This window comes from Sturnus vulgaris, chromosome Z (assembly GCF_052056855.1).
Source record: "Sturnus vulgaris isolate bStuVul1 chromosome Z, bStuVul1.hap1, whole genome shotgun sequence".
Classification (NCBI taxonomy): Eukaryota; Metazoa; Chordata; class Aves; order Passeriformes; family Sturnidae; genus Sturnus; species Sturnus vulgaris.
Window position 1 is genome coordinate 17,575,155 of NC_142283.1, and position 20,475 is coordinate 17,595,629.

At 43.8% G+C, this 20,475-nt stretch overlaps 1 protein-coding gene across 1 annotated transcript; it reads right to left on the reverse strand.

Moving 5' to 3' along the window:
* Window positions 1-10,131: 10,131 nt before the first annotated feature.
* Window positions 10,132-18,608, reverse strand: LOC148219714 (E3 ubiquitin-protein ligase Topors-like). The gene is made up of 3 exons (XM_088156299.1): window positions 18,552-18,608; window positions 18,088-18,174; window positions 10,132-15,671 (listed from the first exon to the last, which is right to left on the reverse strand). Exons 1-3 carry the CDS (start codon window positions 18,606-18,608, stop codon window positions 14,244-14,246), a joined length of 1,572 nt encoding a protein of 523 aa, XP_088012425.1. The 3' UTR covers window positions 10,132-14,243.
* Window positions 18,609-20,475: the final 1,867 nt, after the last annotated feature.

Below are 20,475 nucleotides of genomic sequence, written 5' to 3' on the forward strand. Positions count from 1 at the left end.
TAATTTTCCCTGGTGTTCAGGGCAGATGCAACCTCTCCTGTGTTCACAGCAGGCAGCACCAGGCATGTGGGCTGTGACCTGCAGTCCTGCTTTGTATGAGGGTGCCAAGACTCACTCATTTTACTTGCCTCCGTTCCCCAGTAGGTACACCTGGAGCACACGTATCCATCCTGTCTAGTGGCTGGAGCCTCACTGTCACCTGCACCCTTTCCTGGCATCAGGGCCCTTACCCAGCCCTGATGCATCAGTTCATAGGCAAAATGGGCAGTTGGAAATATAAAGTTGGTCATGGAAATATAAATGTATATTTGAGAGGCTGTCCTAGGGTGATGTTACGGTGTTTGTATCTCCAATCGTGTGTTCTGATTATGTTTGGTATTATGTCCTGTGCTTCCAGGACTGACTCTGAGAGTGAAGCTTTGTTTTGTCTTGTTATCAGCCGGCTCACCTCCCCCATGGTCTATGTTTAGGAGAGGTTTTAGCTTGGCTTGCTTGCTTGCTTGCTTGCCTGCTTGCTTGCCTGCTTGCTCGCTTCTGCCTCTTTTTCTTTCCTTCGCTTTGCCCTTGCTTTTTGCTTATTAGTTAGTTCAGCTAGGCAGTCCAGCTTTTTCCCTGGACTTTTTTCTTTTCCACCCCGTTCCCTCCCTCTCCTGGATACCATCTGAACCTGTTCTGGACGGGGACCTGGGAAACCCCAAGAAACACCGGGAGTCTGCATTCTGTCACCTGCAGCAGTCATTCCCCAGCGCCAGAGACTGATAACTGAGCGACCACTCGCCGGAGAGACTGAACTTGTCATCCCTTCAGAACGGTGAAAGAGTTTTTTTGTCAGCTGGTGTTGTTTTTTTTCCCTGTGCTGGGGAGTGTCTTGCTTGTTAAATAAACAGGTTTTTTCTCCCACTCTTCTCTGAGGATATTCTTCCCGAACCCGGTGGTGGGGGGGGAGGAGTCGTGGGGTTTGCTGTCTGGGGGCTCCTTCTGGAGGTTTTCCCCCAAATTTGCCCAAAACCAGGACAGAGGCATTCCAGGCTCTTCACAGGGGTTTATAATTTCAGAGTTGAAAAGAAGCAATTCGGGAAGTAAGATGGGTCTGGTTTGAGGCGCTGGCTTTCTACACAGCTGTGAAGAGCAGAAGTCATGTGGCTCTTCTGCCACTGCCCATAGAGATTGGCAGCATCTCATCCCACATGCCTCTTGAAGCTGGGGAGCCTGGCTGTCCTTCCTCTGCCATCAGGTCCTCTGGGGTCCTTTGGTCAGCAGCAGGAGTTTTCCCTGCCAGCAGCTTTGTGGGAATAAGAGTGTGGAGAGGTCTCATCTCATGTCTTCCTGAGCAGCAGCCACAGAAGCACTGGCAGCGCCCATGCTGTTGACAGTGGTATCTGCAGTCCCTGGCCAGGGACAACCCCCAGCCCTCTTTCTGGTGTGCCCTGGCATCCTGGACACTGCTTCCTCAGGCGCAGCAGCAGCAGCTCCTGTGGGAAGAGAGATCAGTGGAAGGTTCAGGTTGTTCAATTCCTGAGTTTGCTCAGCATCTCCCATCTCAGCTACATCACCGGCAAATACATGAAAATGGTCATAGACCTATAGCAGTGTTCCTCCAAGGGTTTCTGGGCTAACAAGCTGTCTGCCTCTCCACCAGCTTTGTCTGAGCCAAAGCCGACTAGCTGGATCTTTCTTCATTGTCCATACCATAAAAGCTCAGCTTCAGTGTGTTCTTGTTCTTACTGTGGTGTTGAAGCCTTTGCCACCTTGCAGTTATCCACTCCTTTCCCTGGGCTGTCTGTCCGGCAGCATGACACTAAGAGCAGGAGTTAGAACTAGTCTCTGACCACCGTCCTGCCCCAGGCTGGGTCCTCTTTAGTGTTATCTTCTCAACCTTTGTTCCAGGTTCCACCACTGGCATGCACCCGGGACTGCACATGGGCAGGTACCAGTCAGTTCAGGGCTGTGGCCTGCTCTGCTGCAAACCTTCCAAGGGTCACTTTGCAGCCAGCTCAATGGATGTCTCTCTTTTTTGGCTTTGTTCCTTCTGGGCAGCGAGTGGTTGTGATCACATAGAGGTGCTTTGCTTCCGAGCTGCCACGAGATGGCAAAATACTCCTCGTCATCCCCGGCTGGAGCCGTGCAGGACTATCGGGTTCAGCAGCAGCAGCAGCTGAATTTCTCTCCCTTCATCTTAGCTGCTGCTCGATGTGTATGCTTGGGGATGCTTCTGCAAAAATCTTGGAGGACCAAGACCTGTCCATTTTCTCTTGTCCCTGAAGTCCAAGGCAGAGATTATGACTGCTTACAAGAGAGATGAAACACTTGATAATGTCCCTGCTGATGACAAGTACTTTTCTCAGTGACATCCAGAAGGTAGAAGGAGACCCTTCTCTTTTTATAACATGGCTTTTATCTAACTGAGAAACCTGTGTGATATTTCTACATATATTAAAAGAACTGAGAGCATCACTCAAGAGCTTTTACTTCTCCAGCCTGTCTTTACTATTCTCTGTATCCTCTCTCCTGTACTGCTGTCACAGCTCAATGCTGGAGTAAATGTCAAGGGTCCTAGAAACATTTTCAGTTCCACATCCTGATGCTGACCTGAAGTCATGTCAGTGTGATGGCAGAAGTAAGAAGCCATTTCTGCCTCCTTCACAGGTAACATAGAAGTGGGATTAAAGGCCCCATAGACGTTTAGAAAATACCTCATTCTAGTCTAGTGGGAAGGTGCCGATTTTGCCTGGGGTAGAGCTAATTTTCGTCGCACTGTTGGGCTGTGATTTGCATTTATGCTGAAAACAGGGCTGATAACATAGGGATGGGTTTTTTTCTGCTGAACCAAGTCATTTGCTGCTCCTCACCTACTCACCAGTGAGGATACTGAGGATGTACAAGGAATTATGAGAGGACATAGCTGGGACAGCTGACCCCATGTGACCCAAGGGATATCCCAGTTTCATACTTTATGGTGCCACGTGTAGCATATAAATCTGGAGGAAGAAGAAATAAGGAGAGGAAGTTCAGAGCCATGGCATTTGTCTTCCCAATTCATCCTTACACAGAATGGGGCCCTGCTCTCCTGGAGATGGGTGAACAAGCACCTGCCTGTTTATGAGAAGCAATGAATGAATTCCTTGATTTGCTTTGCTTCTGTGAGTGACTTTTACTTTCTCTATTAAATTGTGTTTATCTCAACCCAAGAGTTTTTTTCACTTTTACCCTTCCAATTCTCTTCCCCATCCCACCACAGAGGAGTGAGCAAACAGTTGTGGGGTGCTTAGTTGCTGGCTTGGGTTAAACCACACCAACGTGGGGCTCAAAAAACTCAGATTACGACAGCCTAAATTGGAATTGCTAGGTGAAACAGCTGTTATGGCTGTTTAATTATTAATCAGTAGGCTCCAGTGCTTGCCCACAGGGTCATTTGCCTGACTGTTGCAATCCAGGTCTCGTTGGTGGCTGTTTACTGTAGTGCTGTGCTTCTTATCACTTCACTTTGCTGTGCCTGGGAACGTTTTGATAACAGCCAGGATGTGCCTGGCTGGCACATGGCCAGGCCATTGCAGCTGTGTGCTGATGTAATGGCTAGGCTGAAATTCCAGTATGAACTTGAGTCAAAGGGACTGTAAGCTCTGGAGGAGTCCACAGTACAGGTGAAGAGTGTGAGAAGTCCTTTCCCTGAAATAGAAGAAGGAGGGCAGGAGGTAGGCCAGATGATGAAGCAGAGATTCCCCTACAGCCCATGGTGAAGCCATGGTCAGGCAGGCTGTCCTTCTGCATCCCGTGGAGGTCCATGGTGGACCCTGTAATTGCTGTAGCAGGAACCCCTTGTTGCTAGCCAGATAGAAGCAATGTGCCGAGTTCATTACACTATTAAACCCTTCAGTCTGGCACAGGGGTGGAAAGAGTAATGAATTTAAATTGTCGTACCCATTTGACTTTTGCTGACTGAAATTACTGTATTAGGTACCACATGAACCAACGAAGGACAAGTCTTACAATAAACAGTGCAAATGCAGCAGTGACTTAACCTGAGCTGTCTCTAGGCCACAGTACCACACTACCTCTCCCCTCCTCTCCTGTCCTGAGTGACCAGCAGAACAGACAGAGTCCCTGCTCATGGGCTCTGAAATTAATTCAGTTGGTGTTCTATGGACATATGTTGACATTTGATGGGCTTTTGCAGGGGGTGTTCATAGAGTAAGGGAATGGTATTTGTGTTATTATATCAAAGGATGGAGAAGATGGGGGTGTCAATGAGATTCTATTAAATCATGTAGGGCTACAACATGAAATAAATTATACAAAGTAAGGAGTAGAGAATGTACTGGGTTTGGCTGGGGAAGTTTTCTTCACAGTGGCTAGTATGGGGTTGTGTTTTGGATTTGCACTTAACACAGTGATGATAATATAAGCACTTTCTGTTACTGCTAAGTAGGGTTTCCACAGAGCCAAGACTTTTGTTGCTCCTCACTCACACCACCAGGGAGGAGGCTGGGGGTATAAAGGAGCTGGGAGAAGCTGGGACACTGGCAAGGTAGCTGGCCTTAGTGGAATCAAGGGGTATCCCACATCCTGTGGGATCATGCTCAATATATAAATCTGGGTGAAGAAGAAGGAATCAAGGGGGAGAGGATTTGACTTTTGATGTCACTGTTACATGTGATGGAACCTTGCTTTCTTGGAGATGGCTGAACACCTGCCTGCCTCTGGGAAGTGGTGAAGGAATTATTTGTTTTGTTTTCCTTATATGTGTGTCTTTTGCTTTACCTATTAAGCTGTTATTATATCAATCCACGGTTTTTCACTTCTGCTCTGCTGGAGGGGGAGTGATCAAGCAGCTGCTGCGTAGTACCTATTTGCCTGCTGTGCTTAAACCACACCTATAAAGTTTTAACCTGTTGTCTCATTTTTAAATACAGTAATCTACATCTCTTTCAAAAAGCTGTCTATGAAGCTGCTCACTGACAGTGTTACATTCTCCTTCTTTTTCAAACTCTCTGTTCGGTTTCTGCTCGTGTTCTTGCTCATAGAAGTAAAGAAGCACATAGAAAGCTCCTCAACCTACTTCTGGGATTTAATAAGGAGGGCTGTCTCAGTGTTCAGTATCCACCATCTTCTTCTCACCCAAGAAGATGCAGTTCAGAGCAGAAAGCCTGTGTTTCCTGTCACATTCAATATTATACAGCCAATAACTATGTTTAGGCAGCATTAACCATTCGGATGACATCACCAGAGATGGCTAAAGGAATATATGCATAATGCTGATGAAATCTCCCTCAGATCTTTTTTTTTTCTTTTTAATCCTTTTTAATAAAGCATAGCTTATATATCAGAGCTAGACTGGTTTATTAGTCTTGAAGTGGTTTGTTTGTATAGGTTTCAGGGGGTTTGTTTGGAAAAATTGTGATCAGCATGCTTTTGATTAGCATAGCTAAGAGTACTTTCGTTTAATGAAATGATTAGTTGATTCACCCAGGTATGCAGCCACACTAACAGCTGCTTTAATGAAGACAAAAGATTTTCCTTCAAATACAACCTTATCTCATTAACATGAAGCAGTACCCATGGATACATGTTAATTATAAGGTTGATAAGAATATGTAAGGACAGCTAAACCTGGTGCCAATGAAATTTATGGAATAGGTTTTCTAGAGTGTGGTCCCATGGCATGTACAGGACAAGCAGGGAATCAGGCCCAGCCAGCATGGGTTTTGGAAAGGCATTTCTCACTTGATCAGCATAATCTTCTGCAATGACAAGGTGACCCACCTAGAGCATGAGGAAAAGGCTGTGGATATTGTCTGCCTGGACTCCAGCAAAGCCCTTGACAGCATCTCCCACAGCACACTCCTGGAAAAGCTGACAGCCCATGGCTTGGACAGGAGCACTCTGCTGGGTTAAGAACTGTCTGGGTGGCTGGGTCCAGAGAGTGGTGGTGAACAGTGCTGCATCCACCTGGGGATCAGTCACCACTGGTGTTCCTCAGGGATCAGTGCTGGGGCTAGTGCTGTTTAATATTTTCATTGATGATCTGGGTGAGGGGATCAAGTCCACCATCAGCAAATTTGCAGATGACACCAAGCTGATCTGCTGGAGGGCAGGAAGGTTGTGCAGAGGGATCTGGACAGCCTGGATCCATGGGCCAAGGCCAGCTGTGTGTGGTTAAACAAGGCTGTGTGTCAGTCCTGCACCTGGGTCACAACAACCCCATGCAGAGCTGCAGGCTAGGGAAGGAGGGGCTGGAAATCAGCCCAGAGGTAAAGGACATGGGAGTGTAAGTGAACAATGGCTGAACATGAGCCAGCCATACGTCCATGGTGGCCAAGAAGGCCAATGGCATCCTGGCCTGTACCAGAAATAGCATGGCCAGCAAGACTAGGGCACTGACCATGCCCCTGTACTGGGTGAATCCACACCTCAAGTCTTGTGTCCAGTTCTGGGCCCCTCACTATGAGAAATACACTGAGGTGCTGAAGTGTGTCCTGAAGTGCTGAAGAGAAGGGCAACAGAGCTGGTGGAGGGTGTACAGAGTAAGTTCTATAGGAGAGGCTAAGGGAACTGAGATTTTTAGCCTGCAGAAAAGGAGGCTTAGGTGTGACTTTGTTACTATCTACAGCTACCTGAAAGTGGGGGTCATTCTGTTTTCCCAGGCTGCTACTGACAGGAGGAGAGGACGTGGCCTCAGTTGTGCCAGGGGAGGTCCATGTTGGACATCAGGATGGATTTCTTCACTGAAAAGATGGTCAGGCATTAGAACAAGCTGCCCAGGGAAATTGTATAGTTGCCATCCCTGGAAGTGTGCAAGAAATGACCGGATGTAACAATTAGAGTAGTGGTCTAAATGCCAGGGTGGTGGTTGATCAAAGGTCTCATTTGGTGATCTCGAAGGTCTTTTCCAGCCCTTATGACTCTATGATTATAATGTTGTGGCTGAATTATTTAAGGAAGGCTATTGAAAACAAGCAAAAACAAGAAACTAAATAATTAGTCAGGCCACAGCTTTTAATCGCTGTAATATATGATGATAATCAATTTCTCACAAGTAACACCACCTGGAAAGCTCGAACATAATTGCTTCATTCCTGCACTGCATATTGTTTGAAAATGGAGGGATAGTGAATTTTCAAAATAGAGCCCTAATAGAGCCTTCTGCCTCCTTAAAAATAATTATATGATTTCATTATCCTCTTTATTATTTATGCAATACCATCTGTAACCTAAAGGCTATATAAATACAGGTTTTGGTAAATAAATGCGATTTCATGGTAAATGGAAACTATACAAACTTTTAAAATCCCAAGGTGACCAGACAAAAGATGCATACAAAACCTAAACACAGTACTTCAGACTACTTCAGGCAAGTAGCTCCCAGGTCACCACAAACCATCACCACAGCAAAAACTTCAACTTCTGTGGGGGAAGAGTAAAAAAGATGTATTTGTGGTATGAGACAGAGAAGAATAAGGGAGAGAGAGACACACACAGGAAAGCAGGATCCAACACTGAGTCCAAAGGGCATATCAGTGGGATGATATATCAGGAGAGCCTGTTCAATGACATTGCAAAGCTCTGTCATCAGAAATACTGAACAGACCTGGAACTGGGTTTTCTGCCTTTTTGTGCTGCCAGATATCTTGTAAGAGTTTGGACAGATGGGTTTCATTTCCCGATCTGCAAACGCAGACAGTGAGTTTTCTTGATGCACTGCCGCTTCAGATCTCCTCTACTGTTTGTTGCTGCCCTCTTCCATCCCTCATCTCGTGCTGTGACCACTTCAAACGATTCTGTGTTTCCAAACAGAAGCCAGTACTACAGGACCTTGGCTCGCAGAGAGAGGCTCGACAAAGCTGTGTTAACCGAGCGGCAGAAGTGCACAAAGCCTTTGTGGGAGCTAGACGGCGGTGTTGGCACATGCTCTGAGGCACAGGCAAGCTGCTGCTCAGGACTTGCACAGCGGGCTCTAACTGTGCAAACTCCGCTTACGGGAACCAGAGAAATCTGAGAAAATCATCATCATCTTCTTCTTCATCTGAAGAAAAAATGGTTTAGCATCTCTGGAACTTCAGCCTCAAAAACAACAACCGCGAAAGGGGTGCTCAGGGCATAGGGCAAAGCAGCAGCCAAAAAGGCTCAAGTGAAGTTCCCAAAGCAGAAAAAACACACCATTTTCCTGGACACTAAAAGGTATTTTCTCCCTTTGATTCAGATTTCTGCATGGCAGTAGAGGTATAATTGAACAGTGACACATCACCAAATGAGCTTGTCACTAAGAGCAAGTTACAGTTTTTGAAATGGCTCTTTACATTAAAATGAAAGAGAGGTTGAGGGCTCTGCCACAAACACTGGAAGAGACAAATGGTTAAAACGATAAAGACCTTCAAAGACCATATGTTGCCCCAAGCAGCCGTTAATCGATTTTACTGTGGTTCAGTGAGTTTGGCCTGCTTTTAATGGTTCATTTGGCAAGTTGTTGTGCAGCGATTTCTAATAATAATGTCATAATAATCTTGTAACTGGATACAGATGTGTGGCTTTTCAGGATTGCTCTAAAAGTGATTTCTGGACTTGGCGAGGTGGAAAAAGATAGACAGTAAGATCCTTTAGTTCCTTCCTCCGTGGCACACATCACACTTAAGAACAGAAGGACAACAGTCACTCTAGGGAAAAGACATTTTCTTCCACTCATTTTGAAATAATTGCAGCAACTAAGAGCACAACATGGCCAGCAGATAAAGACAGCATTTACTTTACTACATTTACTATGTGCGTTACTGATTACAGTCATTAAGACAACGTATTTTTACTCAACAAGCTTATTTTTTGGTTTACATAGTTCTCCATTGAGAATGATATCAATGATATTTTGACTATCCTTGCACTGATTCAAGTGGCAAAGTAATCAAAATTACTAAAATAATGAGCTGTAATAAAGACCATATATTGGTTTTCATTGTGAACCAAAAGCTCAGTACCAGCATTAGAGCACAAAAAGAAAAAACTTAAACCCAAACAAGTGAAATAAATTGCTGATTATGCAGCTTGATAATAATATCTTTTTTCATCAGCTGCAGTCATTCTGCTGTCACTCCATATTGCTGCAAAGGCTCTCAAACACAGGAGAGCATCCTCTGTGTTCTCTGTTGTAATTTTTCAGATGTAACTGTGGGTGGACAGTATATTTTGTAGCAGGTAGAGGTACCTATTGCAAGAAGGAGAAATTTGTAATACATTCTCCTTTTCAATTCCTTCCCCTTTTCCTTTCTTTAGAAGATTAAATCCAAAATCCGTACAAATTCATCATCTGACTGGGGGCAAATAATCCCATCAACGTAAATAAAAGCATACAATTTTTAAAATCATACTCTGTGTAAACATCTGCAGTAGATTTCAGATCCGTAACGGACATGAAGCTTCCCATTACTCTGATAGTTGCTCCTAGTGATTTCAAGGTTACTATTCACATGCAAAAGCATGTGCTGAACCTCCATGTTCAGGATATAAGGCTAATTAATTCCGTTTTAGCTACAAACAAGCACCAAAATAAAATCTTTGCAGGGTTTCTATTCATGATCGGTATTTATGTATCACTATGTGGCACCTTTTAAATCATAAATTCACATACCTAAAAGGGACCAATTTTGTTTTTATTTCTGCCTCAACACGTGTTATACATGAGGGGATCATGACTGTAAGGGCTGTACATGTGCTGACAGCCCCATCCCGGGGAGGCTGTGCCTGGCAGCCGGGCAGGGCAGGGGAAGCTTCCACCACCGGCCTGCGAGTGACCCCCACTCGAGGTGGGGCGGATGCCTGGCAAAAAATGCCTGGGAAATCGAACTGTGGGAGGAGCCTCGACACATCAAAGCAAAGACCCGCCACACAAACGATGCCGTTTGGCTGTGCGTTTCTTGGAGGGCTCGGGGCTCGCCCGGAAGACCGGCTTGGCCCTGCTGTCCCCTCGCCTTTCCCTCCCTGCGCTCCTGCTCCCTGCCCGCTCCCGTCCTGCCGTGCCCGCCGCTTTCCCGAGGCAGCTCGTGCCCCGCATCCCGGCGCTCTGCAGTTTCCCGGGACGGAGCGGACACTGCCGCTCCCGGCCCGCAGCCGCCACCGGCGGCGAGTGACCCTCCCTGCCCGCAGCCCCGGCAGCAGGCACAGGGACAGGGACAGACACAGGCACAGACAAACACAGGCACAAATGGATGGGCTGTAAATGGATGACAGTGGAGAACTTCGGAGATTAACAGAAAATAAAACCAGTGGTGTCACAGTGCGATGTCCCAGATTAAAAGCAATGAGACTGAAATTTAAAAATCTGAGCAAGGTGGACACTGGACCACCCTGGTCTGAAGGGTTGGATAGGAAGGGAGACATTTCCACTGGACAGGCAATGGCAAAATGCCGTCCTCAAGATTAAGCAAGTCAGAAGAGGGCGGTATTTTTCCATCCCTCTTGGTCTGCCAGTACAAGTGACCACACGGGGACATCGGCCACTCCTGTATTATTGATTTATATTTTTCCTGACAGCTTGTTTCTTTCTGAATAGTCTACTAATTTTGGCTTCCATCAAAAAAAAAAGTCCAGTGCAAAACCAAACAACAACAGCAAACCAAACTTGCATAGGGAATTTTAGTTTTGGATAAAAAGAAGTATTTTAAAATAAATAGCAGGACTGACCTAGAAACTCAGAAACAACTTCCATTACTATTCCAGATATAATGGGACATTTTAATATGTATTAGGACAAAGTTTGTGTGCAAATATATAATTCAATATGCTTTATAAAGTGGTTGTATCTCAAATCACTAACTTTACATTTGAATGGGTAGTAAAGATAATTTACAATTTCTTGAAATATTAAAAGATCAGAAAACAATGTTTTCTTAAGACAGATATCAGTAGACTAGAATAAACTGGCTGTGTTTTCTGTGCAAGATTCACCCACGGATGGTCTATGAGTAAGTCAATGCCACTATCAATTTTTCTTAATTAGGAGGCCTTTACCCATGAGGAAGAAAGGAACATAACTACATCTCAAAACTACTTTGCTCATGCTTCAGCCTGTTGTTGGCCAATTTATCTTTTTCAGCCACAATTCCAAACAGCTTCTGGGAAAAGAGCTCATTTGAAGAGTACATACTTCTAGTTTTGGAACCGATTGTAAAAATAGCTTAGTACAATTCTTATTAATAAGTATATGTTCTTTCATTGCTTCCTCGGGGTCAAGCATAGCTTGGTTTTTCCTGTTTAAGTTAGATAATGAAACTGCCAGTGATACATTAGACATCTGTATAAAACTTCTGTGCTGAATTAAGTGGGCAATGTCAGTTGCCACATAGAACTGAGTTACTATTAGTTTTAGAAGACAGGAAGCTGTGCCTGCAGCCTGCTGATAATTTACGTTTTCACAGTCATATTTTTCACTAAAGTAAATGCTTCTTTCAGGGTTCTGTTGTGCGAAAAGTCCAAATGAAGAAAAAAAATAAAGTTGATGGTATGCATGTGAATGACGAGAACTGTCAAATCAGGAACACACCCCCATCCCTCTCAGGGGGCAAAATGCAAAGCAGAGACTTCTGAAACCATTTGCCCTTTAGAAAACAAGGCTGTCCACCAAACTAAAGTTTGACTCTCTTTCCTGACAGAATCATCTCAGCAGACGCAAAATCACACCTCTGAAAAAAAAGTAGAAAAACGCCTGTTCCTTACTTTGTTACATTTATAATAAGTTTAAGCACAAATTGCCACAAGTTGAAAATTAAAAACTGAAATTAAAGTCAGGATTTTGCTAAGTTCACACAATGTTTCTTTGAGAATAGTAAAGTAAAAGTTTTGAACTGCTAGTTAAGAAAGACAGAGCCAAAAGACTCTTGCTCTACAGTGTAAAAATGGTATTTTAATGCTATTAAAAGCCTTGAATGAAGCTTTCAAACAGCATAAAGAACTAAAACACAATTAAAAGCCAAGAGATAACACCTATTTTACATTCCATATTTAAAAACCTGTAATTATTTTAATGTTCATTCTCTTCTCATGCCTGCATGGATAAGTTGAATTACTCTAGCATGAAGGTGATTAGGTCAACATATGAGAACCTAGACAGACATTGTGTCTTTACAGCCATCCAAGAACAAGATATCTAGCTTAAATTGGCCAACTAGGTTTTCATCATAGGCCATCTAGTTTTTCGCTGAAAAATCAGTGTCTTGTTTTTCATCCATGAGCCAGATCAGTCTGGCCCAATGAATTTTTACTCAGTGCTCTGTTCTCAAATATCTTCTGAGTTCCTTAAAAACGTGAATCAGGCATAAATCACCAATTCACTTATTGCCTGCATGAGAGTACAAGTATCTAAAGGTAAGAGCTGCAAGGGGTTTTGCTACACTAGTGCAACATTAAGTCCAAAATACATCAAGTGACTCCAGCTTAAGCAGTTTAAGGTGGGAAAATAGATGTAACTGCTGCCTAAATTTGGGACATTATCTGTATTTTTCTCCCTGAAAGTACTTTTGTCACAGCCTTTTGCCACATACAAAATCCGTTTGTGTCAGGCAAAGATCATGGACTTCTTGAATAGACTCAGTGCAGAGGTTTTGTCTTCTGAAGCTAAAAAGTTTTACCAAAGTTTTATCAAAAAAGTTACCTGAACTAATGAATTTTTCATAAGGGGCAAATGGCAGAGACACGCCACAGGGATGATGCATCCTCAAAGCCATTGAGGCTCTCCTGAGCACCTCATCTGCTGCTCTTCTCTTTCCATGGCTTCCAAAATGTGCAAAACTAATCTAATCAACCTTAAAAGATGGCTTTTATTAAACAGAATGAAGAGAAAGAGAACAACAGGGAATTAGCCTATTCATGTAGTGAGAGTAGAGACATTTTTACCGTTCATGTATTATGCCTTTGATTTTCAGAAAACCATGTGAAGTATAACCAGGAAGTTATCTCTACAGCTTGCCTTCTTGACTTGTTTCTGGTGCCTGACCCTAAGAGTTATGCATCACTCACAAACTTTATATCCTCCTACTGACATTGAAAATAGCAACTTGAAACAAATCTGTCTAAATGCTTCAAAATTATCATGTGAGCTTCAGTGAAAAAGTTTCAAATTACAGTGAGAACAAGATAACAAAGGATCACGAAGGTATTTTTTTACAACTAGCAAAGCCCAACATAATCCAACACACTTCAATATCTACAAATGTGTATATTATCAAATATGTTCCATTTCTTGGAGAGAGGCTCATCTGGCAGTGCAGAAATCAACACCCTTGCTTTTCTCCCCCCTTTCATCAGGGTCTTCTGATGCTACAGTAGGACTGTAAGTTGAACAGAAAGGCATATTGTTAGCTTTTAAGTATCATTCCATAGCTCTCTTTCCCAACACTGATTCAGGATCACTCCACTTCCAAATCCTCCAGTGCACACAAGAAGTTCCATGTTGGCTTTTCCTCAGGACAGAGCTAACATAAGAAGGAAATGTCAGGAATGTTTATCTGGGAGAGAACTGCATTTCCCATTAACCATTCATAAGGGAAAGCTGGCATATGAAGTGTGTACCTAAATAAAATATGTGAGGACACAGTAGTGAAGAAATAGGCAAACTCGATGTGAGGTAGGATTTTCTGCTCTGTTTTTTCACCCAGAGAAGATCAATACTGTAACAAACTTTGATTTTGTTTGTCCTGAACACTGGGCAGCATCCCCTAACATCCTCATGAATTAAAGAATTAATAAAATAATATCTAAGCAGCAGGTAGAACCACACTTCTGCCTTTAGAAAAGATGCTTTCCAATGGCTTAGCCTTGCTTGCTGAGCTGATGTTCCAGGCTGCACTGTCTGCCAGACTAGGCAACTTGATTTTGAACAATGAGATCCAGTCACGCAGTGAGAAGATTAACTCACATCCGTTATAACACCTTTTGAGGCAACTCATTAAATCAGTCTGGCTGTGAAGTCCAGCACACCTGATGGCATTAATCTAATGTCTCATCCCGGGCCTGAGGTTTTCAGTGGACAGCTGTAATTACAACTGATTGAAAAGACATTTTCACAGAAGACTTTTTGTTTCCTGGAATTCAGGCATTTCTGAATATTTTTCCTATGTTGCCCAGCCCAGTCATTCCAATCTTATTATCTCCTGGCAGGCGTATGTAACTTTTCAGTAAGTTGAAATCAAGGTATGAAATCGGCGATATACTGATGACAGGCAAGCTGTAAAGACAAGCTCTGGAGAAAAGCTCTCATGGTCTTTTCATGACACTATCTGTCTTCTGCAAGCTCCTACATCCTCCCTATATGTTGGGGAATGTGGCGAGAAGCTCCTGCTTGGTTCACTGTCACTCCAGCTGTGACACTGGACGGGTTGCTGTTTCTTGACATCTTCCCCTTTCTCTTCCTTGATGGAATCCTCCGAGTCAGAGGACAGCTCAACCACTTCTGGTGTCCTCTCAGCCAAGGGCTTCACATACCCAACAATGACACAATTGTCTGACGAAGAGCCACTGTCGTTTGAGTCAGCATTAGCCTGTAACTCAGTTTGCAGCTTGGCTCTTTGACTCCCCGTAGCAGAGTCCTCATCAGAGCTTTCTGATGACTCCAGAGGAGAAGCTATGCTTGCACGGACCTCTTCTGAAATGGAATAGGAAGGTCCTGGAGTTTCATCGTCCCAGGGGGCCTGACCAAGACCAGGCACAGACAAGCTATTATCCGGCCCTTGTGGGTACGCCACGTCTGGAGATATTGTAATAATCGATGAGTCTGAGTGGCTTCCTTCCTCATACGATGGTGCAGGACAGTCATAATTGGCATGCTGATCATACGCTTCTAAGTTAAAAGGACAACGAGCAAAACTGATGAATTCATGCAGGAAGTGCTCTGTCCGATTCAGCAAAAATGGCTTTATATCATCAGCAAAGGCCTGACTTTCCAGATCGTATCTGGTCACGTTACTCATGATGATGTGCTGCACAATATTGATCAAAGACCCGTGGGCACCAAACAGGACTGTCAGCTCTCGCTTCAACCAAGGAACCAGGCGGTGAAGGCAAGCAGGGTTGCGGCGGAAGAACTCTGCCGAAATCTCTCGGTACCGGCCGCCGTCCTGAATGCTGCGGATGCGCACGCCAGTGCGGTACAGAGCCCTGCGGAAGTTGATCATGTCCTCCTCCTGGATCTGTCGCAGAGATCTGCCCTCTGCGCTCGCCTTTCTCCTCGAGGCCAGCCTCCTGATCATCTGCTGAATCTCTCTGTGCCGCTGTCGCGTTGGCTCGCTTGACAACCCTTCAAACAACATCCCGTTATCTGGAGGAGACAGCATCCTTCGGGAAGGGGAGCTGCGCGAGCGGCGTTCCCTGGTTAAGGTGGTGCGATAACGAAATCTCCGGCCATCAGGGCTGGCAAAAGAGCTGGTTTCTAAAGGGCTGAGAATGTACTCCTTAAAGTCATCTTCAGCACGGATCGTATGGAAAATGGAGAAAAAGGGCTGCTTGCAGAGCGGGCATTCTGCTTTGTTTTTTGACCATTCTTGGACACAGCGGAAGCAGAACCTGTGCAAGCAGCGATCTAGATACGCAACATTGTCAAATCTATCCAGGCAGATGGGGCATTTGGAGTCAGGAGACGCATCTGTCGGCAGCTTACTGGTGCTGGCTTTTGGCAAAAATTTGCTATCTTCTGCAACCTCTCAGCTAACAGAGAGCGCCTAGTACCTCCCACATTTTATGATTACCATTTGGCTAGTCAGGTCATCCCTGCTGCAAAGCACCTTGGAGCATGAGTCACATCCTGACCTGTGAAGGAGCGGCTGAGTTTACTCACTGAGATAAGGAGGTTTTCCAAGCAGATGCTCTGTGTGCATCTCCTGTGTCTGTTCTTGGCTCTTAGCCAAAGCATGCCCACTAGGCCCCAACTTGCAGTAGAGATTAGAGGGTCTTTCTCTTTTTTTTTCTTTCCTTTAGTTCCCTGTAGTCTCAAGGACTAGTCTTAAGCAGCCATGTCATCTTGATATGAGCTGCAGGCAGCTGTTGGATGGCAACATTGCTCACTAATATGTGAATGGGAGTTGAGTCAGAAACTCAGAAAGCAAAGGTTAACTTCCACAACCACTTCCTTAAGCGGTTCTCACCATCTAGTGAGCTATTTTACTTTGTAAAATAATCATGTTCTAAGGGAAAATAAAATAAAATATGATTTGTTTTAAAAGAAAATACATAATTATTGTCTAAGCAAAAACTCAGACTCAGTCTCCTGGACATGAAAGGACATATACAGTATGAACCAGCATCATAATCAAAAAGGCCAAGTATGCACACCATGCAGTCATTTACCAAGGGACTGAATAGTTGCAGAATTGTATCCTCTTCTTGAGGAGTTCTCTGGGTAACAGTTGGAAGGGAAGATAGAAAGAAATTCAGCATGATCTGCAGACTTTTATTTCTGAACACAGAGTAATATTTAATATTCCCTGGCACAGGGTCTCCTATTCAAAGCCTTCAAGTTCTGAAATGCCTTGGCTCTACAGTCCAGCTGTACATCCTCCCATCATTCCTCATGTTTCTGCAGGGATGCACATCCACTAGCCAAACAGTGCCCACATTAGCAACCTGACACCTTAAACATACTCAGCCCTTTGGTTGGCTAATGGCAACGATGCAAGCTAAACTCAAGCTAAACTCAAAAAGTCAAGTGGAAATCACGAAAAAGAGTGAGCCATATTGTAGACACAAACTAAAGCAAGCAATGAGTTCTAAAGCTATGTGAAAACTGGGCCAAAAGGGCCTGAAACAGAAGCTGTTAAGCAAAGGGAGAAACCAAGGTTGCTATGTCAAAGACTATCCATGTGGCAACACTGCTCTGTGGCCAAGATGTGCTTTGCTTTTGGCTCTGCACAAGCCTAAATGCAGTTTTGAACTGTAATACAGCAGAGGTTGTATAAAGCAGAGGCAAGCTGCATTGGGGGCAGCAGCCATGTACAAAAGCAGGAAGGAGAGCAGGAAAAAGCAAAACCAACAATCCTGATTAAGGGAAGAAATTACATCACATGGTTTCACAGATGGACAAGGATAGCATTGGAAACCTTCCACAATCACTATTAGGTAAAACCATATATACAGAACTTTTAACATTCCAAGGATTTCATACATATTGTCCTCTTAGGTCATAACATCTAAGCTTCCAGCCTGTCCATACAATGACTAAACTTAATGCCTCAAAAGAGAGGCAATAAAACCAGCAGTGACTCCATCCTCCTCAGAGAAGGATTCTAGCAGGACAGTACATACAAGAATCCCTGTAAAACCCTTTGGTAGGCATTTCAGGACTTACAAAGGTGTTGAAACAGATCCTGGGCAGCTTCTGCTCCTTCACTGCAATGTATTCAGAGCACACAGCACTGAGTGTAGAAAAAGGGAACCTTGGAAAAAGAGGTGCATGGCAGGTGTGAACACTACTAAGACAACCCACGCTTTCCCTGGTGGAATGAAGTTAGAATAAAGCATTTCAACCCAGGACTGCAGGAACTGGTGTGAGACAACAGCATAATCCTGCACTGAAAAATTTACCCGGATATTTGTACAGAAATAGAAAGGGCACAATGTTTTTTCTAGAAGCCTTAGCCAGTTACCCCCAAATTATCTGTCCTTATGTCTCAGAAAAAAACAGCCAACACTTGTAAACAGGGACTGAAGTGACATCCTACTCTAACAGCAGCTTCTTATAAAGAGGATGAGCCAGGTCGAGTAGAGACCATAAGGGAGAGAATAACAAATGTAATTCACATCTTGTCTTGCTTCCATGACAGCTGAGCCCTGCACGCAGAAAGGCTTCTGGGTCTCCCTGCTCTGCTGTTTGTATGCAGTGGAAATACTGCTTTTGTTGTATGCTACATCATTATGTTGCAGATGGAGAGAGAAAAAAAATAAACCCTTTTTGTACTTGCCTACAAATGGTCAGGTCATGAAAGAAATAAATTACAGCAAATGATGAGGTCCCACTCAAACTGCAGCTCTCTGGAAGCACAGAGTATTCCCAGGTAAGCAGCCACTTGTCCATTTAATTAATTTTCTTCTTTTTTATTTTTTATTTTTTATTAAACATACGTTAGATATATAAACAGCCAATATGGAATAACCTTGTTTTGGGGGCATGCTCTGTAACTGTGGCAAGTTCTCACAGTCAGGGTGATGCTGCAAGGCATGAACTGCACATTTAAGTTATATAAGCAACTTTCACTAGAGAATATATAAAATGTCGAAATCGGGTACTATGTCTTATGTTCCTCTGTTTCAGAGTTTAAAAGTTAAAAACTGCTGCAAAACCCCAAGGGTTTTCAGTCACAAAGGTACAATCTACATGCATTGAGCTTTAGATATTTGAGAAGCCTTTGAACATCTTTAAAAATTATCTTTAAACTTAGTGATTTGAGAAGGTTTAAAGGTTTGACTTTTAATTTAATTTATTTAATTCTAGCATTCTTGGAGTTTGGAAAGTTAGGTGTCCAGCTGGATTCATTCCACAGTTTTAAGATTTTTTTTTTTTTAAATTCTGAGGTAAAATGACTTACTTGGTATTCATAAAAAGACAGTTTACAAATATAATGACATGTACTTTCCTTTACCATGGCCACATGATTGAACTGATTGCCAGCAAAACAGCTGCTAAAGACTGAGAAGGTTTGCAATCAGCCTGCAATGTAAAAATCTACACTCCCTCCATCCAAATTTACATGGCATAGTACTACAAAAAGAAATAATATAATCATTAAGCAGAAAGCAACCGCATGAAATAAATGCAGTGAATATTTACTTATCCCGCCACTAAATAAGGAAAATGCAATCTAGACTGAGTGAGACAAAAATGGAGAGTCCTTATTTTTTATATGATAAAAACCATTATCATACTCTTGCTTTAAAAGCCATGTAAACAAGTTGAAGTTACAGTGTAGTGGAAGGAGAGCACAAGCACACTTGTCCTGTGCCACATCATATTTACTGTGTTTTAAAGGCAAGTTAGCTCATTTCTTGCAGCACTTGTGAAAGCAGGAAAAAAATAGATGAGGGTGGGGTAAGAAGAGAATTTGAAATATAGAAAGAGAGCAAACCCCAGTTCACTTCTTCAAGCTTCAAAGGCATCCTCGTTTGCGTATGCATATCTGAAAATTGAAAGTGCAAGTTTACTTCTACCCTTATAGATGTCATATTGTACAAATTCATAATGGGCTGACAGTCTGAAGAGACACAACGTGGAGTCTAAGCCATCTCTGAAGCACCAGCAGAACAAAACTTGTGCAAGGATACAGCAGCCAAAATCAGTACAGAACAGCAGGTCAGCCCCTCAGCTTGGTCTGAGGTCCCTGTTCTTCAGCGACTGTAAAAATAGAAAGTGGCAGGTTGTTAAGAATGCACAGCAGGTTAATGATATTCTGTTAAAGCCATATGTCACACAGACACTAAGGAGGAAGGAGAAGAGGACAGGGTGATGAAGAAAACTGACACAAGAGAGTGGGAAAGCTGAGGAAGAGTAGGAGGGTAGCTGCATCTCCACTGGTCTCTGTGTCTGTTGCACAGAGTAAGGAGGACATCTTGAAAAAGGCAATTTAGTATGCCCACAACCTAGGCCCAGGTACAAACAGTGGTTCCATTGTCTGCTCCCCACAGGGATTCTCTGTCTGGCACAGGGTAAAGAGAAAATTAAGCTCTGGCTGAGCATCCCATAATCCAAAACTAATCCCTCAGATATTCCTTTGGGCACCAGCCACCTTTTATGCCAGACCCTGGGTAATGCAGCATCAGCTCCTCCCCGACTACTGCCTGTGCTGTGGTGGGTGCTGTGTCGGGAGGAGGCCAGCAGGCATAGATTTGCAGTCCACTTTGAACTAGAGGCATATCCATACAGAGGCACCAGAGTCAGACAGCACTTCAGACCAGGTGACACACCCCTGTAAAAAGGCTTCAGGTTATGTGCAAGACTTTGTCATAATCTATTGCAGGCATCTAAGAATGAGGAGAAGAGGATGGTTCGTGTGCTGGTTTTGGCTTGGGTGGCATTTACTTTCTTCACAGTGGCAGGTACAGGGATAGGTTTTGGATTTACTATGAATACAGGGTTGATAACACAAGAATGTTTTTGTTACTGCTGAGAAGTGCTGGTACAGAGGCAAGGCCTTTGCTGCTCCTCATCTACCCCACCAGTGAGAAGGCTGAGGGAAGGACAAGGAACTGTGAGGGGACACAGCTGAGACAGCTGACCCCAAGTGACCCAAGGGATATCCCAATCCCATACCTTATGGTGCCATGCTTAGCATATAAATCTGGAGGAAGAAGAAACAAGGAGAGGAAGTTCAGAGCCATGGCATTTGTCTTCCCAAGTCATCCTTACACAGAATGGGGCCCTGCTCTCCTGGAGGCAGATGAACACCTGCCTGCCTATGGGAAGCACTGAATGGAATTCCTTGACTTGCTTTGTTTCTGTGAGTGACTTTTACTTTC